An 18,289-nucleotide genomic window follows, 5' to 3' on the forward strand; every position below is an offset into this window, starting at 1 on the left:
CAATACTAAATGAGATGTATATATAATGTTGCAATGCATTAACTAGGTGCTTCTTTGGTTCTATATTAATTACAGTGGTACTGAATCAGAGGTCAGGGAACACACCTTAGCTCTTAATAACCCTTCTAAGTAAGTCATCTGTTCTCTGTGGCCCTATTGCTTGAAGGTCTTCTGGATTGTTTCTAGTCAAGTAAGAGCACCACTTAGTTGTGGTATCTAGTTCACCTTTTATTCTCTGAGCATTGTCCTTTAGCTATATTCCTGAAATAAACTTTTTTCTCTGAATCCTCATTCTTTTATATTTTCTCTGTTCCAGCACTTTCTTACCGCATATTTCTTTCATTAACTTGCATTTTGTTGATCAAGCAAAGGATAGCCACTGTTTGGTCGTTCTGCTTCCACTGACCTCACTGGGGAAAAAATTGCATGTAGTAAGTGATAATTATTTTTCCCCCTGGCAGAGAATTTCTTAAAAATAAAACCAGCTGTTCTTCTGTTGCATAAAGAATGGAAAGATTAAGAGTTTGCCTAGTAGTATATGAAGAAATCAGAAAAGACTACTACGAGGTCATCAGCTCTGGAGTTATCTGTAAGAGTTGGTATTTCTCTTTTATTTTCCTATTCTTATTCTTTAGAAGGTCAGAAAAAAAAGATATGAGAAAGATGAATAAAATATAGAAAGAACCTAATTAGGTTTATCTATTTTATATGTACTGAGAAAAATTAGAATGATTTATGGCACCACAAAGCCATGACCAAGTACTAACGCATATTTTAAAGTAAATTTTTTGTTTAAAAAATAATTTTAGTTATATTTGTGGAGGCTCCCAAGCAGTGCTTAGGAGGTCTGGGGGTTCGACAGCGATTCTTGACCGACTGGGTCATCGGTTAGTACAGGTGCTCGAGATGTGCTGCTGTTCAGGCCCTGCAGTGACAGGGATACCCGGGTCCCCCTGGCAGTGCTCGGCGCCTGCAGGGCTACAGCCATTGCTGCTTTGGGTACCATGTGCTGAGAATTTACCCCAGGTCAGGTGCATGCTAGGCATGTCCTCTAACCACTGTGCTATCTCCTGACCCTGTTCAGTACTTTTTCTGGAAAAGTCCAAAGTTAAAATGCCACTTTTCTGCTTTGTAAAATTTCATTTTGTTTGAATGTGAAAGGTATATAAGAAGAGACTTTAAAGAAACTAGTTGTATAACTTGTGCTCCCTCATTTTTTTTCTCCAGAGTTAATATTCCCAACCTAACCCTCCAGTTTGATGTTTGAATACATTTGCTTTACTATTTTCGGTGAGAACAAAAAAGGAAATGTCTGTATTTTGAAATAGTCATTTTGATGTCTCACCCCTGCAAACTTAAAATATTTGACACTTGCATTAATTTAAAACCATTTTGTTTAATATGTATTCCATGTGTTTTTTATTTCTTCTATATCTCATACTTTGAAGTACAAAAAATATAATTTTATTTTTCTAAGGCAAATTAATATATATAGCTTTCAAAGAGAGTGAATCTGTTGAGTAATAAGTATAATAAAGATTATTTGATTGCAAAGTTTAAGTTGTTGACATACATACCATTCACATAATGTTAAATATACTATACATTAAATTTAGGTAGTACAATTTGAAATAGATCACTGTTTTATATGATTTTTTATTAGTCACCATGAAATTACAAAGTTCTTCATCATTGGGTTTCAGGCATACATTGTTTCAGAACAAATATAATTAAAAAAGAAAGAATTCTGTTACTCACATAGGTTCTGAGCAGTTTTGAGGTGGTTCCCTAATATAAATCAACATTGTCTACCAGTATCATTTAATATATTTTGTCACATGAAAACAAAAAAGAAAGGAGGACTAAAAAGGTGGAAGATCAAATACAAGTCAAGTTGTAATATTTACAACAATTCGGCAGGTGGGGGTGGTAAGACTTCATCCAGGGCTTCGTCTGAGTCAAGAGAAATAGAGAACTCCAGACACTGACTCTGGATCTCATTGTTAGAATTGTCCTGATTTTCAGTAAAATCTGCTTCTGGCAGGGGCAAGTTAGGTGCATCAAGGGGAGGTGGAAATGACTGTTTGAATTCAGAATTATCTTCAGAGACTTGATTGGGACAGTCCAGGGATGATATGTGATTGCCAGACTCATTTGGAAGGGGAGATGTAACTGGCATTGTGGGTATGTCAGACTGGTTCCTCTCGTGTCCTTCCACCTCAGCAAGTGGGGGAGGAGGTGGTAGAAAAAGATCCACATCATCTGAAGAAGAAACAGCAGTGCCAATTGTTGATCCACCAGCACTGTCCTCTGATGTACCATTTGCTTGATCATTTGTTTTTTCTGCTTTGGGGTTGCTGGAATCTTCATTATTTTCACTTGCTTCAAACAATTTTATTTCCAGGTCATCTGCTAAGAGTGTATGTTTACTTGGTTTCCAGGCCATAAGTGAAGCAGTTGATCTACGTTTTGTGGTTGCATCATTTTCTCTGATGTCCAAACATATGTCAGGGGTTTCACCATCAGCAAATGGAGACCTTCCTGCCCAGTTCTGATTATTTGCAACTGGTTTTCTCAAGTATTTCCACAGTACAATCATAATTATAGCCAGTAACATAGAAGCTAGAACTATACCTATTAATATGGCAGCTATTGAATTCGAATTGGTTTTATGTGGATAGTTTTCATTAGTCTTACCATTTAGAATAAATCCTGGTGTACCCCTAGGTGAATTTTTGACAGTTGGCATTGATTGTGTGGATATATTATAGGCAGTGGGTGATTTTCTAGAAGTATGGACAGATAAAGTTGGTGGTTGAGAAGTATAAACAAATGGAGGCAATTGTCTTGTGAAAGCATTAGTAGAAGGTCTGGAAGAGGTTAATGTCGATAATATTTGCTCAGAGGAAGTGCTGGCTCTTGTTGTTGGTTGTCTAGTGATGTTATATGCTTCTGGTTTTCCAGAAGCAGCATTAGTAGCTGGTCTTTGTTTCTCAGTGGTGACTTTGATAAGAATTGGTTGTCCAGAAGATTTGTTGTTGAATTGTGTTTGTTGACCCAAAGGATTCCCTGTTGTGATCTGAGAATTTTCTGAGACAGATGGCATTGATGATCTAAAAAGAGTAGACCATGATTGCTTCTCTGTTGTAATTGCCTCTGTCTCTGCAGAAAACACATTGTTCAGGTGTCCACAAAACAAAATTAAAATGAAATATTTGGGATCCATTTCAGAATGTTTCCTCTTTATCAGGGGTTTAAAGGGAAAAAAAAAGAAAGACAAATGAGTATCATTTGGTGTTTAGCATAACAGTAGGTAGGTACTTGCTAAGTATTTATCATTCAAAGTTAGACTTTACACACACGATAGCTTAACATAAAGTATTCTTTAATACACTCTAGTTCATACAATATTTAGATTACATACAGTGATCTTCTTAGTTTTATTTGTTTATAATTGATATTTTGCTTCTTGTGCAGGGCCTAGGAGCCACTGTTGGTGATATTTCAGCTAGTCTGTAGGCCTGACAATTCAGTGCTGGGGTTCAGGGATGTAGTATTGCTTAAATGCAGTGCTACTGGGAACCCCCAGGGCCACATCCAGCAATGCTCAGTGGGCCATGTGATGCCATGAATTGAACCAGGGCCAAGTCCATGCAGGGTTAGTACTCTTTATCCTTTGAGCTTTCTCTTGCACCCCAGACACAATATAACAAACCACAGAAGTCAGCCATTATGAGGGAGATTTGATGTTCTGTGCAAGGTACAGGGCACATAGGAAAAGTGGAGCTCCCCCTATTTACACAAATAGACTTTTCAGAACATTTTACTGTTTCATTGCTTACTCCTATCACATTGATGATAAAATTCCCTGTTGTAGTAGAAAAGGCATAATACTTTTTTCTTCTGCAGTCGCTTTCCTTTTTTTTTTTTAATACTTAAAAACTTAAAGACCAGAAGAATATACAAGAATTAAGGGACCTTATTCACCAAACTCTGTTTGATCCCTTGTGCCACATAGTCCCCCCACACACCACCAGGAGAGACCCCGGAGAACAAAGCCAGGAATAGCCCTTGAGTACTTCTGCGTGTGGTCCAAACCTCACCCCAACCCAACCCAAAGAGACTGTTTAATGTCTAAAGCCTCAATTTAAAATTAGTTTTCCTTTATATTCTCCTGTATTCAGCAAATTATTTCACCTGTTTTTAAAAGTAGGTATGATCTTCGTTTGAGGGCTCTCCATTCTGTCAGAAATCCTAAATTGGGTTTTCTTCTTTCTGTTTAGAATTTGTTGTCCAGATTTCTATTTCATTCCAGAAAATGTCTCATTTAGCCAAATATATAATCTTACGTACTTTTTGAACACTTTTAATTATGCTGCTCTTCACACTTCTAGAGTAAGTTCTTTTTTTCAACCCTTTTTACATCTAATTGCCTATTTAAAGTTGTCCTTCTCTTCTATCCTTAGCTTAAAATTCCCCTTCTTAAATTTAGTTCTCTGTTACTGACCACACACACTCTAAGAGATTAGTTATCCACTGAATTGCCCCAGTTTTTATTTTCTTTATGACTTGTTGGATAATGCTTCATGTATGCACCTCACTCACTAATGTTTTCTGAAATAATTGTGTTTTTATTATTTAACTTTCTATCTTTTCTTATTATTCCTATCCCCTCAGATATGAATATAAAGAACCAACAAGAAGGTAGAATGGGGGGCCGGAGTGATAGCACAGCGGGTAGGGCATTTGCCTTGCACGCGGCCGACCCGGGTTCGATCCCCGGCATCCCATATGGTCCCCCAAGCACCGCCAGGAGTAATTCCTGAGTGCAAAGCCAGGAGTAACCCCTGAGCAGCGCTGGGTGTGACCCAAAAAGCAAAAAAAAAAAAAAAAAAAGAAGGTAGAATGAGGGGCCAGAGAGTATAGTGGGTAGGGCACTTGCCTTGCATGCAGCTGACCCAGGCTCGATCCCCAACATCCCATATCGTCCCACAAGCACAACCAGGAGTAATTCCTGAGTGCAGAGCCAGGAGTAACCCCTGAGCCAGGTATGTCCCCAAACCAAAGAAACAAGAAATACCTGCCTAGGATATACTATGTGCTTTTCTATCCTGGGTGTCTTAGATGTTTTTATTTTCCTTTTTTTTTTTTAATTAAATCACTTTGAGCATTTTGATAAATAGGTAAAGATACAAACTCAAATGAGATAGGCAGTTTGCTCAGTGTTCTATCACTATTTAAGAACATGTTTGGAATTTATACCCACGGCCACCTTTTTTTCTTTCTTTTCCAATTGAATCACCGTGAGCTACACTTACAAAGCTTTCATGTTTGAGTTTCAGTCATACAATGACCAAACACCCATCTCTCCACCAGTGTACATTTTCCACCACTAGTGTCCCCAGTATCCCCTCCCCCCATCCCACCCTGCCTCCTTCCCTTATGGCAGACAATTTCCCTCTTACTACCTCTCTACTTTGGGGCATTATGTTTTGCAATACAGATACTGAGAGGCCATCATGCTTGATCCTTTGTCTACTTTCAGCACACATCTCCCGTCCCGAGCTATTGCTCCAACCATCATTGACTTAGTCATCTGCCCAAGGCCCTCTTATTCCAAAGTATATGCTCTTTTTACTATCTCAGACTACCCTAACTTTTTTTGGTTGGGGTGATTGAATCCAGAGCCCTCATATATGCGAAATATGCACTGAACTACATCTGGAACCCTCATGTTTCCATATTTGGTTCCTCTACCTCTGACAATTTTATATTAGGCACTTGTTAAGCATTTAATCTCTGTTGAGCGTCTTGATCCCTTTCTAGTTCACTTTTCCACTATTAATATTTTTACCAGAATGTAAGTAAAGAGGGTAAAATTTAAGTTATTAAATTCAGCTTTTTTTTTTTCATTTTACAAAAAGCTGCTTGGAAAAAATTCTAAATTTTCAGCACCAGATATGTAGATTTGAATTACCTCTTTCTTGGCAGCATTGTCTGTGTACTTCCTATTACTATTCTTACAGATTACCCCCAAAGTTAAAAAAAAAAAAAAGCCTTCATTTGAATGAGTAACTCTTTAGAGTTTCACTTTAGCTTTTTAAAAATGCTTTCTAAAGTAACAGAAAATATAGGCCATGATTTGTGTTCAGCCAAAAATGTTTCCTCTTTTATGACTTTGCTTAAGAAAAGGCAACAACAACTAAAATACCAAAATGGTTCCTCTTTTTAGTTAGCAAGAAAAGGCATAAGGAAAGTGTCCTAATAGGAACATAATTTTGAACCCAGTTTAGTTTTCAAGATCGGTTTCATAGTTCAAAGCCTCTTTTGTCAATAGGAAGGTCCTAGGAACATCAGTGTAATAGATCTTTCATTTCTCATTTATGGGTTATAGAAATATTAAGACCAAATCTTTCATTTCCCGTTCTGTACAAGTTTCTCCCACTTTTCAATTAGCTGTCTACCCTTCTAGAATCTGTTTTATCAAAATTTTAGAATCTGTATTAAAACTTTACTATGGCAATTCAGAGGCATCAAAAAGAAGGAACAAGATTTAAAAGAATAAAGGAATAATAGTGGAAAAATTGATTTTTTTTCCATAGCTCAGAAACAGTGAAGCTGTATTGTTACCAGTGAAAAAATTTATTTAACATTGATAGTATTTTGGGGGGAAAAATCAACTCTCTGTTCCTGGAATGCCAATATTTTTTCTGCTGGGAAAAAAGGTAGATGAGAACCATATGGAGCAAGGTTGTAAGAGAAAAGATGTATAAAATAAAAGAAAAAGAAATGCAAAGCAATGCAAAAATACAAAAAAAAAAGAAGTAAAAGTTATGCTACACAGCAGCAGATATGTGGAAAAACTGGAGAAAAGGTGATTGGGTAATCAGCAAGAAATTTGAATACAATGTTAAAAGTAAGCAAAATTAGAAATAAGATGTGAGGAAAGATTGAAGCAGATAAAAAGGAGGAACCACGTGGTTGGAGAGAGATCATACCAGACTTAGGTGCTTGCCTTGCACCAGCCGCCTTCCTTAACCCCAGCATAGCATATGGTCCCCCAAGAACCACCAGGAGAGACCACCCTGGAGCACCCTGGAGATCAAGTCCTGAATAATGTTGTAGGTATAGCCCAAACCCTAAAGAAAGAAGCAACCCACAGGGTTAGGAGCCAACCTGAGCATAAGCTGAGAAGAACCCCTCAACACTGACAGTGTGGCTCAAGAAACAATTCGCAAAATGATTTCCATGGCATTTCATCTTTATTCGTAGATCTATAAAACCAGCCAAAAGGAGTTCCATTCCCAATATGAAGGACATGAATGAATCATCTCAGCAACTCATTTCTAGCTCTCCTCTCTCCTGTAGTAACCTCTGCTGCCCCTCCAGTCTCTCTATCCCTCCCCCTGCTCATCCCCTTCTCTGCTCACAAGCATATGTGCCAGTGATACCAAAGGATTTAGGGACGTTTTCTAGATCTCCACTAGGCTGCTCCCTGGGAAAACCCCAGATTTTATCTGTTTGTGCACCGTAGTATTTTGCTTATTAATTTAGGTTGGTTGGTGGCTAGAGCGATAGCACCGAGGGTAGGACATTTGTCTTGCATGCGGCCAACCCGGGTTCGATTCCCCCATCCCTCTCAGAGAGCCCAGCAAGCTACCGAGAGTATCCCACCCGTACGGCAGAGCCTGGCAAGCTACCTGTGGCGTATTCAATATGCCAAAAACAGTAACAAGTCTCACAATGGAGACGCTACTAGTACCCACTCAAGCAAATCGATGAATGGGATGACAGTGCTATAGTGCTAATTTAGGTTGGTGCTTTAAAGTTTATTTATTTATTTTTTTTTGGCTTTTTGGGTCACACCCAGCGATGCTCAGGGGTTACTCCTGGCTTTGCACTCAGGAGTTACTCCTGGCGGTGCTTGGGGGACCATATGGGATGCCGGGGATCGAACCCAGGTCGGACGCGTGCAAGGCAAATGCCCTACCCGCTGTGCTATCGCTCCGGCCCCCGGTGCTTTAAAGTTTAAATCTGTGATCTCTCTCTGCTTTTACTCAGTATTATTTTTCTTTTAAATCTTGGCGGGTGGGTAGGAGCAGAGCAATAGTACGCTATGTACAGTGCTTGTCTTGCATGCAGCTAACCCGGTTCGAACCCTGGCACCCCAAAACTAAATTTAAAAATAAAATAATTTTTAAGTTGAATAAAATTATAAGCTGTTTTAACCAAGCAGAGCAAAGCAGAAGTCCCATTAGACATCATATTTTAGACATGTTTTCATAAATATTATGCATAAATATATAAATAAACCAATATTTGTCATTATTGATGCTATTAACTTGGAATAAGAAATGTCATTGTCTTTTTGTAAGCAAGATAGTTGAATTTCAAGAAATAGGAGGGGGAGAGAGAGAGAGTGCACATTACAGAACAGTTTATCCAGAGGGGATAGAGCCACGGGTAAGGTAGGTCGTGAGGTAAAAGAAAGGCTGACATACAGGCGATTCCCAAAATGGGGAATACATCAGAAATGCCATTGTCTTTATTTCTCTTTGGCGAGGGCGGGGGTGGTGGCGTGGTGGGGGGGGGGCACTAGGGGCTTATGGGCTGCGCTCCTAGCTTTGTGTTTAGAGAGAGCTGCTAGCAGTGTTGAATGTCTGTTGACCAGCCATATGCAATGAAGCACCCTACCCACTATACTATCTCTCTGGCCTGCCACTGTTGTTGAACGGGAATCAGCTTGATTCAGAGAGCATATATATCCTAGACAAAAGGCAAGTATAGCGAGTGGTATCAGAACTAATATAGCAGGGGGCTGGAGCAGTGGGACAGCAGGTAGGGCACTTGCCTTGCATATGGCCAACCCAGGTTTGATCCCCAAGACCCCCATATGGTCCCTTGGGCCTGTCAGAAGTGATTTCTGAACACCATAGGTGTATCCCCCAAAAAACAAAAAAAGAATATAACTTGAATTTTAGGTTTCTTGATATAATGAAAGTAACTATTGTAATGTAGGTATATTAGATTAAAATTTAGTAATAATTGAGGCCCAAGCTGGAGCTATAGCACAATGGGTCGGGCGTTTGCCTTGCACTCAGCCTACCCAGGTTCGATTTCTCTGCCCCTCTCAGAGAGTCTGGCAAGCTGCCAAGATTATCTTGCCGCACAGCAGAGCCTGGCAAGCTACGCGTGGCATATTCGATATGACAAAAACAGTAACAATAAGTGTCACAATGGAGACATTACTGGCGCCTGCTCGAGCAAATCACTGAGCAACGGGATGACAGTGATACAGTGAATAATTGAGGCTCAAGCAAACACAATGGGTATGGTGTTTGCCTTGCACATGGCTGACCCACGTTAGGTCTCCAGCATTTCATATGGTCCCAAGCATGCCAGTAGTGCACAGCCAGGAGTAACCCCTGAGAATCTCCAACTGTGACCCAAAAAGCAAAAAATAAAATTTAGTAATCAGTAATATGTCTCCGACTAGTGAAGTTATGAAACCATAAAGGAAGAAAAGGCAATTCTCTGTCTTGAGGAAGAGCATAAAGAGAAATTAGTCTTAAGCTAGAATAGGAAATATTTTATGTCTGTCTTTTATCAATAGTAATAGCTGCCATTTGCCCCTACCAAATGCTAGCCATTATCCTATTTTAATGAGTATAAAGTGGTAGCATCTTCACCTAACAGGTAAAAGAACTGAGACTCAGAAGAGGTGGGTGATATGCCAGTGACACAGCTCTAAGTAGAGAAATTATATAGTAAAAGACATGTCATACTTGTATTAAAACGCCTTCCTTCTGCTCTATGTCACTAGTTATGCTGCACCTTATTTTTAGTAAATTTATTTAAATGCTTATGAAGGGAGGAGGTATGAACTCTTTCTAATATCTGTAATAGAGGAATCCATAGTGATCCACAGAAATCAATAAGATTTTCTCTAAGACTTTCTAAGAGAAAGTCATAAACATTTATGAAATGTTGACTAGTCTCATCCATCATGAATTTATTATTTCATGATATTATCAGTCTGTAAACTTTTTGCATATTTTATTTTGGAGGATACTTACTTTGTATTTGCCCAGTTTACTCACAGAAAGTCATCTTTTATACAAAAAAGCAGTTTTTTGTTTTGTGGGTATTTTTAAAATCTGTTTTACAAAAATTTTAAGGCTTAGATAATAATAACAAAATGTAGATGGTATGAATATGTGCACACGTTTTAGTACAACACTATATCTTGGCGAGTATTAAAAATGAGTTATAGGGCTGGGGCCATAGCACAGCAGGTAGGGCATTTGCCCTGCATGCGACTGACCCAGGTTCGATCCCCAGCATCCCATATGGTCTCCCAGGCACTGCCAGGAGTAATTCCTGAGTGCAGAGACTCAGGGTGCAGGAGTAACCCCTGAGCATCGCTGGGTGTGACCCAAAAAAAAAAGCAAAAAAAATGAGTTATATCTTCATGTCATTATTACTTCAGTTTTATTTGTACAAAAAGTATAATTGAGTGATTCATATAATTTTCTTGATTTCTTTTTAAAATTAACTGAAATTGACCATCTTATTATGCAAACTTCAGGTGATTAAAAAATAAAAAGCAGCTTAGATCTATGGATTATGTTATATGCAAAAAAATTTCATAGAAAACAAATCAGAACACTTAACAATTGATATGTTAAAAAGTATAAATTTACTGGATTCTGTTTTATTTATAAATGCCATGACTATAGCTTATTTCTTATTTAATTACAGAGCTAAGGCTAACAGGCATTGTTACTGAATACACTTCAAAAAAGCTTATACCATACAAACACAGATGAAAGTTTTTCTTCAAATTTAATACTGATTATTTTTAAATTCCATTCAGCATTACCTGTTACAGACACTTTTAGAATATCAGTTGATTTAAAACCCTAACAGTTCATTTTTTAATACATTTTATATAAAGCAAAGATAAAACCAGATTGCTTGCATGAAAATTTTCTTACCTCAGTTGTGAATTTCTTTCTCAGGATGCTAAATTCTTATTCTAACTGGACATTTTGGTGATTTGGCTAAGAAAGCAAAAGGGGTGGTTCAGTTCAGATTAAAAATGGTGTCTTAGCAAACTGAAATGGTTTCTGTAGAAAAAGAGGAAGTTTATCAATAGATGATTCCGGAAGTGCAATAAACCACAAAATGACTAAGAAAGTACTACTTTAACAGAACTTATTTTGAAACACAATTTGGAGCTATATTTTGATAGCTTTTAATTGGTGTATATTAGTACTCTTGAGTAATAGAATTATATAATTTAAAAAATGTGATTATAGTCCTGGAAAAGTAACTGTATATACTAAGGAAAAGTTGTCACTCATCAGAGTGAGATTTCTTTTTTGTCAGAAATGAATTATGTATTCTCTATGCTTATATGACCTTTGGCAGGTTATTGCATTTCTGAGTCATCATTTCCTCCTCTGTAGGAATATTTCCCTTATTGAGGTATTGTGAGAATTAACTATATTAACTATATATTTAAACATGTAACTACTTCACATCAAGTTGATAACTGTGATTTTTTTCTCATATAATTTAGGCAAATTCCAGAAAAAAAAAACAAACAATAGATTTTTACCAACTTTCACTAAATGATCTTTAGTTCAAGTTCACACTCTGATTATTTACAAAGTAGGTACTTCTTATTTGAGAGTAAAATAAATTGGCAATCATTTGTTAAATGACTTAAACAAAATATATTGGAAAATACATCCATAAGTCGGCCTGAATAAAAATTTCTTTTCACAAGTCAGCTTATAGCTTTTTTTCTCATCCTGAAAATCAGACTTTCCTAATTTATGTTTTTTAATGTGACTAAATAAGCTTAAAACTCCTAGACTAGCACATCTCATAGCAGGTACAGTGAAGACTAAATCATACACAGCTTTTATCTAGTCATTGCAAAGGAACACATTATTAAGATCCAAGTTCTTACCTTAAAAAACTTGGTACAAAACAAGTTTGTTGGGGCTGGAGCAATAGCACAGCAGGTAGGGCATTTGCCTTCCACGGAGTCAACCCGGGTTCGATTCCCAGCATCCCATATGGTCCCCTGAGCACCGCCAGGGGTGATTCCTGAGTGCAAAGCCAGGAGTAACCCCTGTGCATCGCCAGGTGTGACCCAAAAAGCAAAAAAAAAAAAAAAAAGCCAACCAAGTTTATTGTTGTTGCTTTTTACAGGGCCTACTGAATGAATATAAAAAACTGCCATAAATGTTTGATATGCTACTTTTATTTTACTGTATTATTATATTTTGGTGTGGGGGCCTTACCTGGTGGTGCTCAGATGTTATTCCCAGCTTTCTTCTTAGGGGTCTCTCCCAATGTGCTCAGGGGATCAAGTGCTGTAGAGCAAACCTGGGCCTCCCACGTACAGAGTTTGTGCTCAAGTTTGTCCAGTTATTTCTTTGACCCTGGGTCACTATTTTTAAGTTCCTGATTTACGTGTGCGGGCCATGGAGACCAAAGAGATAGTACAGCAGTTAAGAAGCATGCCCCCAACCCCACCCCCCAAAAAAAAGAACAAAAAAGTGTGTGATTCTTGATACCCCAAAGTAGAGAACAAAAGTGTTTTCCTTAAGACTTACCACTTCCCTTTCTCTCTGTAGTGCTGCCGCCCTGATGGGTAGTCCTTACGTACTTGGTTGCAGGGCTCACTTGCTTGGGAGGTCTCACACTCTGATTACTGCCACTCAAGCACACGTGGGAGCTCATGCTTGGTTGCAGAATGGCGGATTGTACCATCTGGGATCCCAAATGACAGTGCCACTGGCAGCATGTGGGGTAATGCTGAGGATTGTACTTGGGACCTCAGACTTTCGAGGCAGGGTCCTAACCTGCCATTTTGAGTATCTGTCAAGTTTGTAAAACAGCTACTAACAAGCATTTATAGCAGTTTTATGCCTTTTTCATGAATTATGATCAGTGGTATGAAGGTGAATGTTTTATAACCAAGGTAGTGAATGGTGAATTTTAAATATTCCTACAGTAGGTTTCTATTTTGTGAGAATTTTTTGTTGTTGTGTGTGAAATATAAAAATAGTTGCCTTGCTTATTTTTAAAAAGACACTAGTTTGCTTTAATTTCTGTTGACAGCTATTTGTTCCTGGATTGATTTGGGTGTGCTTTGTGTTGTCAGTATTCTAATGCATAGTCTCAAAATTGTGATTTGTGCAAAATAGGAGCTCTGCACAGTTTCATTTCCAGTCTGCTCCATTTTACCTCAAAACATAACCTTTTATATCACCACAGTTGATCTCAATACTCTCTTACTTTTCTTGACAATAAAATCGATGCTTGAGTTTTCCCTCACATTTTAAGTTGTAACCTAGATCTTTAAAGAAATGAAACTTTTAAAAAATGAATGTAATGACCAGAACAGTATCATCTTCCGCCAAAAAACCAAATACCTGGAGGTTAGGCCATTCCAGTTGAAACACAGGGTGAAAATTAGACATTGGTAATAAAAACTAAAAACGAAAAGCTCTACAGGTAATTCTGATATTGTTGCCAGGATAAGAATCATTAACCTAAATAGAAAAGTAAGATTGTGGTCATATTTAAAAGGATTAATAAGGGGCTGGAGCAATAGCACAGCGGGTAGGGCATTTGCCTTGCACGCAGCCGACGAGGGTTTGATTTCCAGCATCTCATATGGTCCCCTGAGCACCGCCAGGAGTAATTCCTGAGTGCAGAGCCAGGAGTAACCCCTGTGCATCGCTGGGTGTGACCCAAAAAGAAAAAAAAACTAAAAAAAAATAAAAGGATTAATAAATTATTTTCTTACTTGGCTTAACTACTGCCCAAAGTAAATACTCAGGAATGAGATTTTTGAATATGTGGTCTGGTTTTCAAAGCCATGTGTCCTATACCAGTTTCTGCCAAGTCTCTTAGGACAGCTTTTATAACATAACTCATGGGCGTTGGAAGTCTTGACTTAAGTATAAGTCATTTTACTTGAATCCAAATTCCCTTATTTTGGGGGTTTTTATTTTTGTTTTGAAGCTATACTAGTAGTGCCAGGGGCTATTTGCAGTGGTATTTTGGGTTCCAGGCAGTGCTAGGAATTGAACCTGGGCTTTCTGCATGCCCAGCATGCGTGCTAGCTCTTTAACGTGTCTTCTTGGCCTGAACTCAATTTCTTTCAAAGTTCAACAGTTAACTGAGGGACTAGAGAGAGAGCTCAAGGCATAGCTCAAAAATAAAAACAAAAAAAGAAACTACAAAGGACTGTTACAAGTATCCTGGTTTTCCACATTAGAAAAAAATATAAAGTGCACATATCCATCTTTCTTTTATGTAAATATATATGTAATTGTCATTTATTATTGGTATTGTTGACAACCAAAATTAATGTTTTGGAAATGTGCTATACTTTGACATGTACTAGTCATAGAAAGGGATTATATTACATCTAACAATAAGAAATGCTTGTTTATACTTAGACTGCTGGTGTGTCTATAAATCTCACCTGTTTTACTTGTGCTCCTTTTTTTGTTGATTATTGCAAAGAAAATAAAATAAATGCAGATAAGTATTTTAATATGAATCTTTATTATATAAAATGAAAAATGTATTTAAATATAATAGAAAAACACTTATGTATGTCATAGGTAAAATTCAACGTGTAAAGTTAGCTTATTGATACATATGCCTATGTGGATTCTGCTCAGTTCAGCAAAAATGTTGCCATTAAGCTATGTAGTTCAGCTCTATGCATTAGGAATTCAATTCCTGTTAGATACAAAAGCATATATTTGTCCTTAAAATTCATCACAAATTCTTCAAAGTTATATTCAGACAAAGATCATCTCACTTCTGTTGCAGAACAGGAAATAATTGTTTATTGACCCTTTCTATTGCAGTTAGCTTGTCAGCTTTTCAGCTTATCTTTAAAACGTCCCCAAATGCTTGGTTGTTTTGTTTTTTTTCTTTTCAAAGTATTCAGTGTCAAAACAAAAGTGCACAATTAAAGTAATTAAGTAAGCAGGCATATTTCTCGCCTTCTCACTTGCTTGACACTGAATTATCTGGACTACCTACCATGTCCATTTGTGTGTCTCCCCCCAACACCTACTGTTGCTCAGGGAATACACCCCAGATGAGTGCTCAGAGGCCTCTGGGGGATGCTTGGAGGACCATGTCCTCTAGCCTTCTGAGCATTTCCATGGCCTTTGCCTTGTCAAATTTGAAACCATCAGACTGATACATCAATATTAAATATCAAACTGACTTCCATTTCTATTCTGTAAATGTTCCCATTGCCACTTGGCGTTTTTCTTCTCTGGAGTATCAGTTAGTGAGTTTTCTGGTTCCTTCTCCATCTTTTCTTTCCCTTGTCATTGTGAGCACTCCAGGAGATTGCATCATTAGGTTGGGCCCTGTGAGCTGTTGTGCTCTTTTCCAAGTGTCTGATTCAGCAGGCCATAGACCACTGCATGCCAGAAAATCTCCATTGCTTCTAGGCTGACGCTTGCCTACTTGGTTTGCTCGTTTGAGAGATGAGACTTTGTTTGCCAGAACCACAGTTGATAGAAATAGAATGGTACAAATAAGAAAAAGCACTGCAATTACAATTAAGCAAACTAGCATAGCCATTCTGTAGTTGTTTTCCTCGCAGGAATTTTTTAAAATTCCACTGTGATTTTTGCTTGTGTTTTTGTTGCTCTGTATTGTTGAACTGTTCCTGACATCAGGCGTTGTAAAAGGCTCTAGTTTTAACTTAGGAATTAAAGGTATGATGTGAGCTGATGTTGCTATTTTAGGCATATTTGTAGAAATTGCGTTTTTGTGTATTTCAGGAGTTGCAGGGTTTTTGTTAATGTTTTCGTTTTGGTTTCTGCCTGTCTTATTTTGAATATCTGGATCCGAGACAGTGCTATTGTTAGCCCACAAATGAGTATAGTTCACTTCTGTTGCAGAAGACAAAGAGAAAACTGTTGCCATCAGAAAAGCAAGATGCAGGTAATGTCCTGTGTGTTCCATGTCTGAGAGCATACTGGTCATCTGTTGAGACAGCAGGATAATTTGTTAACTCAAGAAAGAATAATTATTCCTAGTTGGGCAATTGTGAAAATACAGATGATACTTTACAAGTTAACTATAAGCTCCTGTCTGACATTTTTTATCCTGTTTGAATTTCTCTTTATATGAGCTATTTTATGCACAAAGGAACAATTTAATTTTATTCCTATTATATGGTAGATGCTAGAAGTAAGCATTATAAAGAACTATTAGTCATTGTAAACTAAATATCATGGAAAAGTTCTAAACATGCTAGACTTTAGCTTTGAGTCAGATAGTTCTGCTTTTGTTTTTTGATTCCCCTTTTCCCAACCCCTCCCCCAACCACATAAAGATCTTTCTTGCAAAAGCTCCCACCCTCTAACAGATGTGTCACCAGTCTTTATAATAAAGAAGCTATGTGACTTTGAGAATTTTCCTTTAAGTGAAAAAGAAAATGCGCTGTTGTTTTGTTTTGTTGCAGGGGTGGGACTGGTGGTATAATTTATTCTCCTGAAATTTTCTAAATTAAAAGACCTGTTTACATATCCTATGGAGTTTGTTTTGTTTTGGTTTGGTTTGGTTTGGTTTGGTTTTATTTTGGGGCCATACCCAGCTAGCCTCAGGGATAACTCCTGGCTCTGTACTCAAATTACTCCTTCTGGTACTTAAGAGATGCCAGGGATCAAACCTGGATTGGCCGAGTGGAAAGGAAGCGTCCTGTCTGCTGTATTAACTCTCCAGCCCCACAAACTTTATGTATAAACATTCGTAATCAAAATTCGATGACCTGGGAAATGGGGGGTTTTTTTCCTTTAATTTAGATTCTGGTTCAGTTGGCCTAAGAGGGACCTGGCATTCTTTATTCCTAAACCACTCCCAAGAAAAACAAATTACTACTGGCCATGCTTTTGATTATCAAGATTTTATATATAGTTATTATTTATCATTGGGTAATGCTTATATTTGACATGAGGATATTAAAACAACTGTGATATGTTAAGGTATATAAGCATATAATACTTACTGAAACTAATCCTGAATAGTTTATTAGTACAGGAAGAAAGAAATCTTTACTAAATGTTCTAAAATTTTTATTACTTCATATTACATCCTTCCATAGAACATGAAGATGGTGTTTGCTGACTTCTGTATTTAGTTTTTAAATTAAATGATATATGTTCAACTTTGGATATCCTATGATTCTTTCACAAAAGTAAATATTTTAAATTGGGCTAACAAATAATTGCTATCCTTTTTATACTAGACTGAATTTCTGCATTCGATACTATATAATTTAAAGTGAGTTATTCTTGTTGCATTAGTGCATTAACAATGTAGTATACATTATAATATCCATACACATTTTAACGGTGCTTACCACGAGAAAGATAATACTCTTGTTGTTAATTGTCTTCCGACAGATGTCCTGTCATCTCCAAATAAACAAACTATTGACAAAGTGAGACCTTATCTTACCCTTACAAATGCCTAAGAGTAGAAATTTGTCCCTGTATTATAATTTAGACCAGGGATTATGTTATCAAATATATCCTTTATTTCTAGTTTTTAGTCAGATTTATAATGTCTAAGAATCAGTGGTAAAATTTTTATTTTTTACACTTTTATAATAAAACTTTCCAGTTCACATGTAGAGTCTAAACTCAGGTCTTTTCTAAATTTAACTTTTAAACTCTGGTAATAGTACATCTTTCCATGTGAATGTATGCACATACATGTGTGCATGCATGTAGGCCAGGGATAAAATGTAAGAACTTATGTTAAACATATGCACACCACTACTAAACTATATCACCAGCCTAAATTCTCTTCATTTTAAGTTAATGTTTACTTTAGTAGAACAAACTAAGAAAAAGTATGGTTTTTAGTCACTTATAATTCTACTTTGTTAGAGAGAGTCTTAGGTTTTATTTGATAGCACTTCCTCAAACACTAATCTGTACAAAGTTATAAGTGAAAAGACATAAGAAAAGTATATATTTGACCTACCTTACAAAGTGCTTGGTCAAATCTGATTATAACCTGATTTTTAAAGGCCACTTCTTTTCTTGTCTTGAGGTACAACTTCCAAGTAATTTAAAGCAAAATAGACTTGGAGAACATGAATCTTAAAGTAAATCTGCAGCAGAAAGGGATAAGTGCAGCTAGCTTTCCACTTTTAAACCCAAACCACAGATGACACATTTCCTTTCTGCTGCGACTAAAGCACATGTCACGGGGG

At 37.2% G+C, this 18,289-nt stretch overlaps 3 protein-coding genes across 12 annotated transcripts in view; 1 reads left to right on the forward strand and 2 right to left on the reverse strand.

Annotated features, from left to right (window-relative positions):
- NF1 (neurofibromin 1) overlaps positions 1 to 18,289 on the forward strand; it is a 294,661-nt gene that overhangs the window by 197,866 nt on the left and 78,506 nt on the right. The gene's annotated exons all lie outside the window — the stretch shown is intronic.
- On the reverse strand, positions 1,637 to 14,329 carry EVI2B (ecotropic viral integration site 2B). 2 transcript variants are annotated; one of them, XM_055131787.1, is made up of 3 exons: positions 12,633 to 14,329; positions 10,998 to 11,063; positions 1,637 to 3,241 (listed from the first exon to the last, which is right to left on the reverse strand). In XM_055131787.1, the coding sequence occupies exon 3, from the start codon at positions 3,224 to 3,226 to the stop codon at positions 1,904 to 1,906; it is 1,323 nt and encodes a 440-aa protein (XP_054987762.1). In that variant the 5' UTR covers positions 3,227 to 3,241; positions 10,998 to 11,063; positions 12,633 to 14,329; the 3' UTR covers positions 1,637 to 1,903. The 2 variants fall into 2 exon arrangements, with proteins under 2 accessions (XP_054987762.1, XP_004621616.1); XM_004621559.3 differs by having other exon boundaries at positions 10,998 to 11,129.
- EVI2A (ecotropic viral integration site 2A) lies at positions 14,575 to 18,243 on the reverse strand. Its single transcript, XM_004621560.3, has 2 exons — positions 18,058 to 18,243; positions 14,575 to 16,050 (listed from the first exon to the last, which is right to left on the reverse strand). Exon 2 carries the CDS (start codon positions 16,048 to 16,050, stop codon positions 15,337 to 15,339), a length of 714 nt encoding a protein of 237 aa, XP_004621617.2. The 5' UTR covers positions 18,058 to 18,243; the 3' UTR covers positions 14,575 to 15,336.

This window comes from Sorex araneus, chromosome 3 (genome assembly GCF_027595985.1).
Source record: "Sorex araneus isolate mSorAra2 chromosome 3, mSorAra2.pri, whole genome shotgun sequence".
NCBI classification, from domain to species: domain Eukaryota; kingdom Metazoa; phylum Chordata; class Mammalia; order Eulipotyphla; family Soricidae; genus Sorex; species Sorex araneus.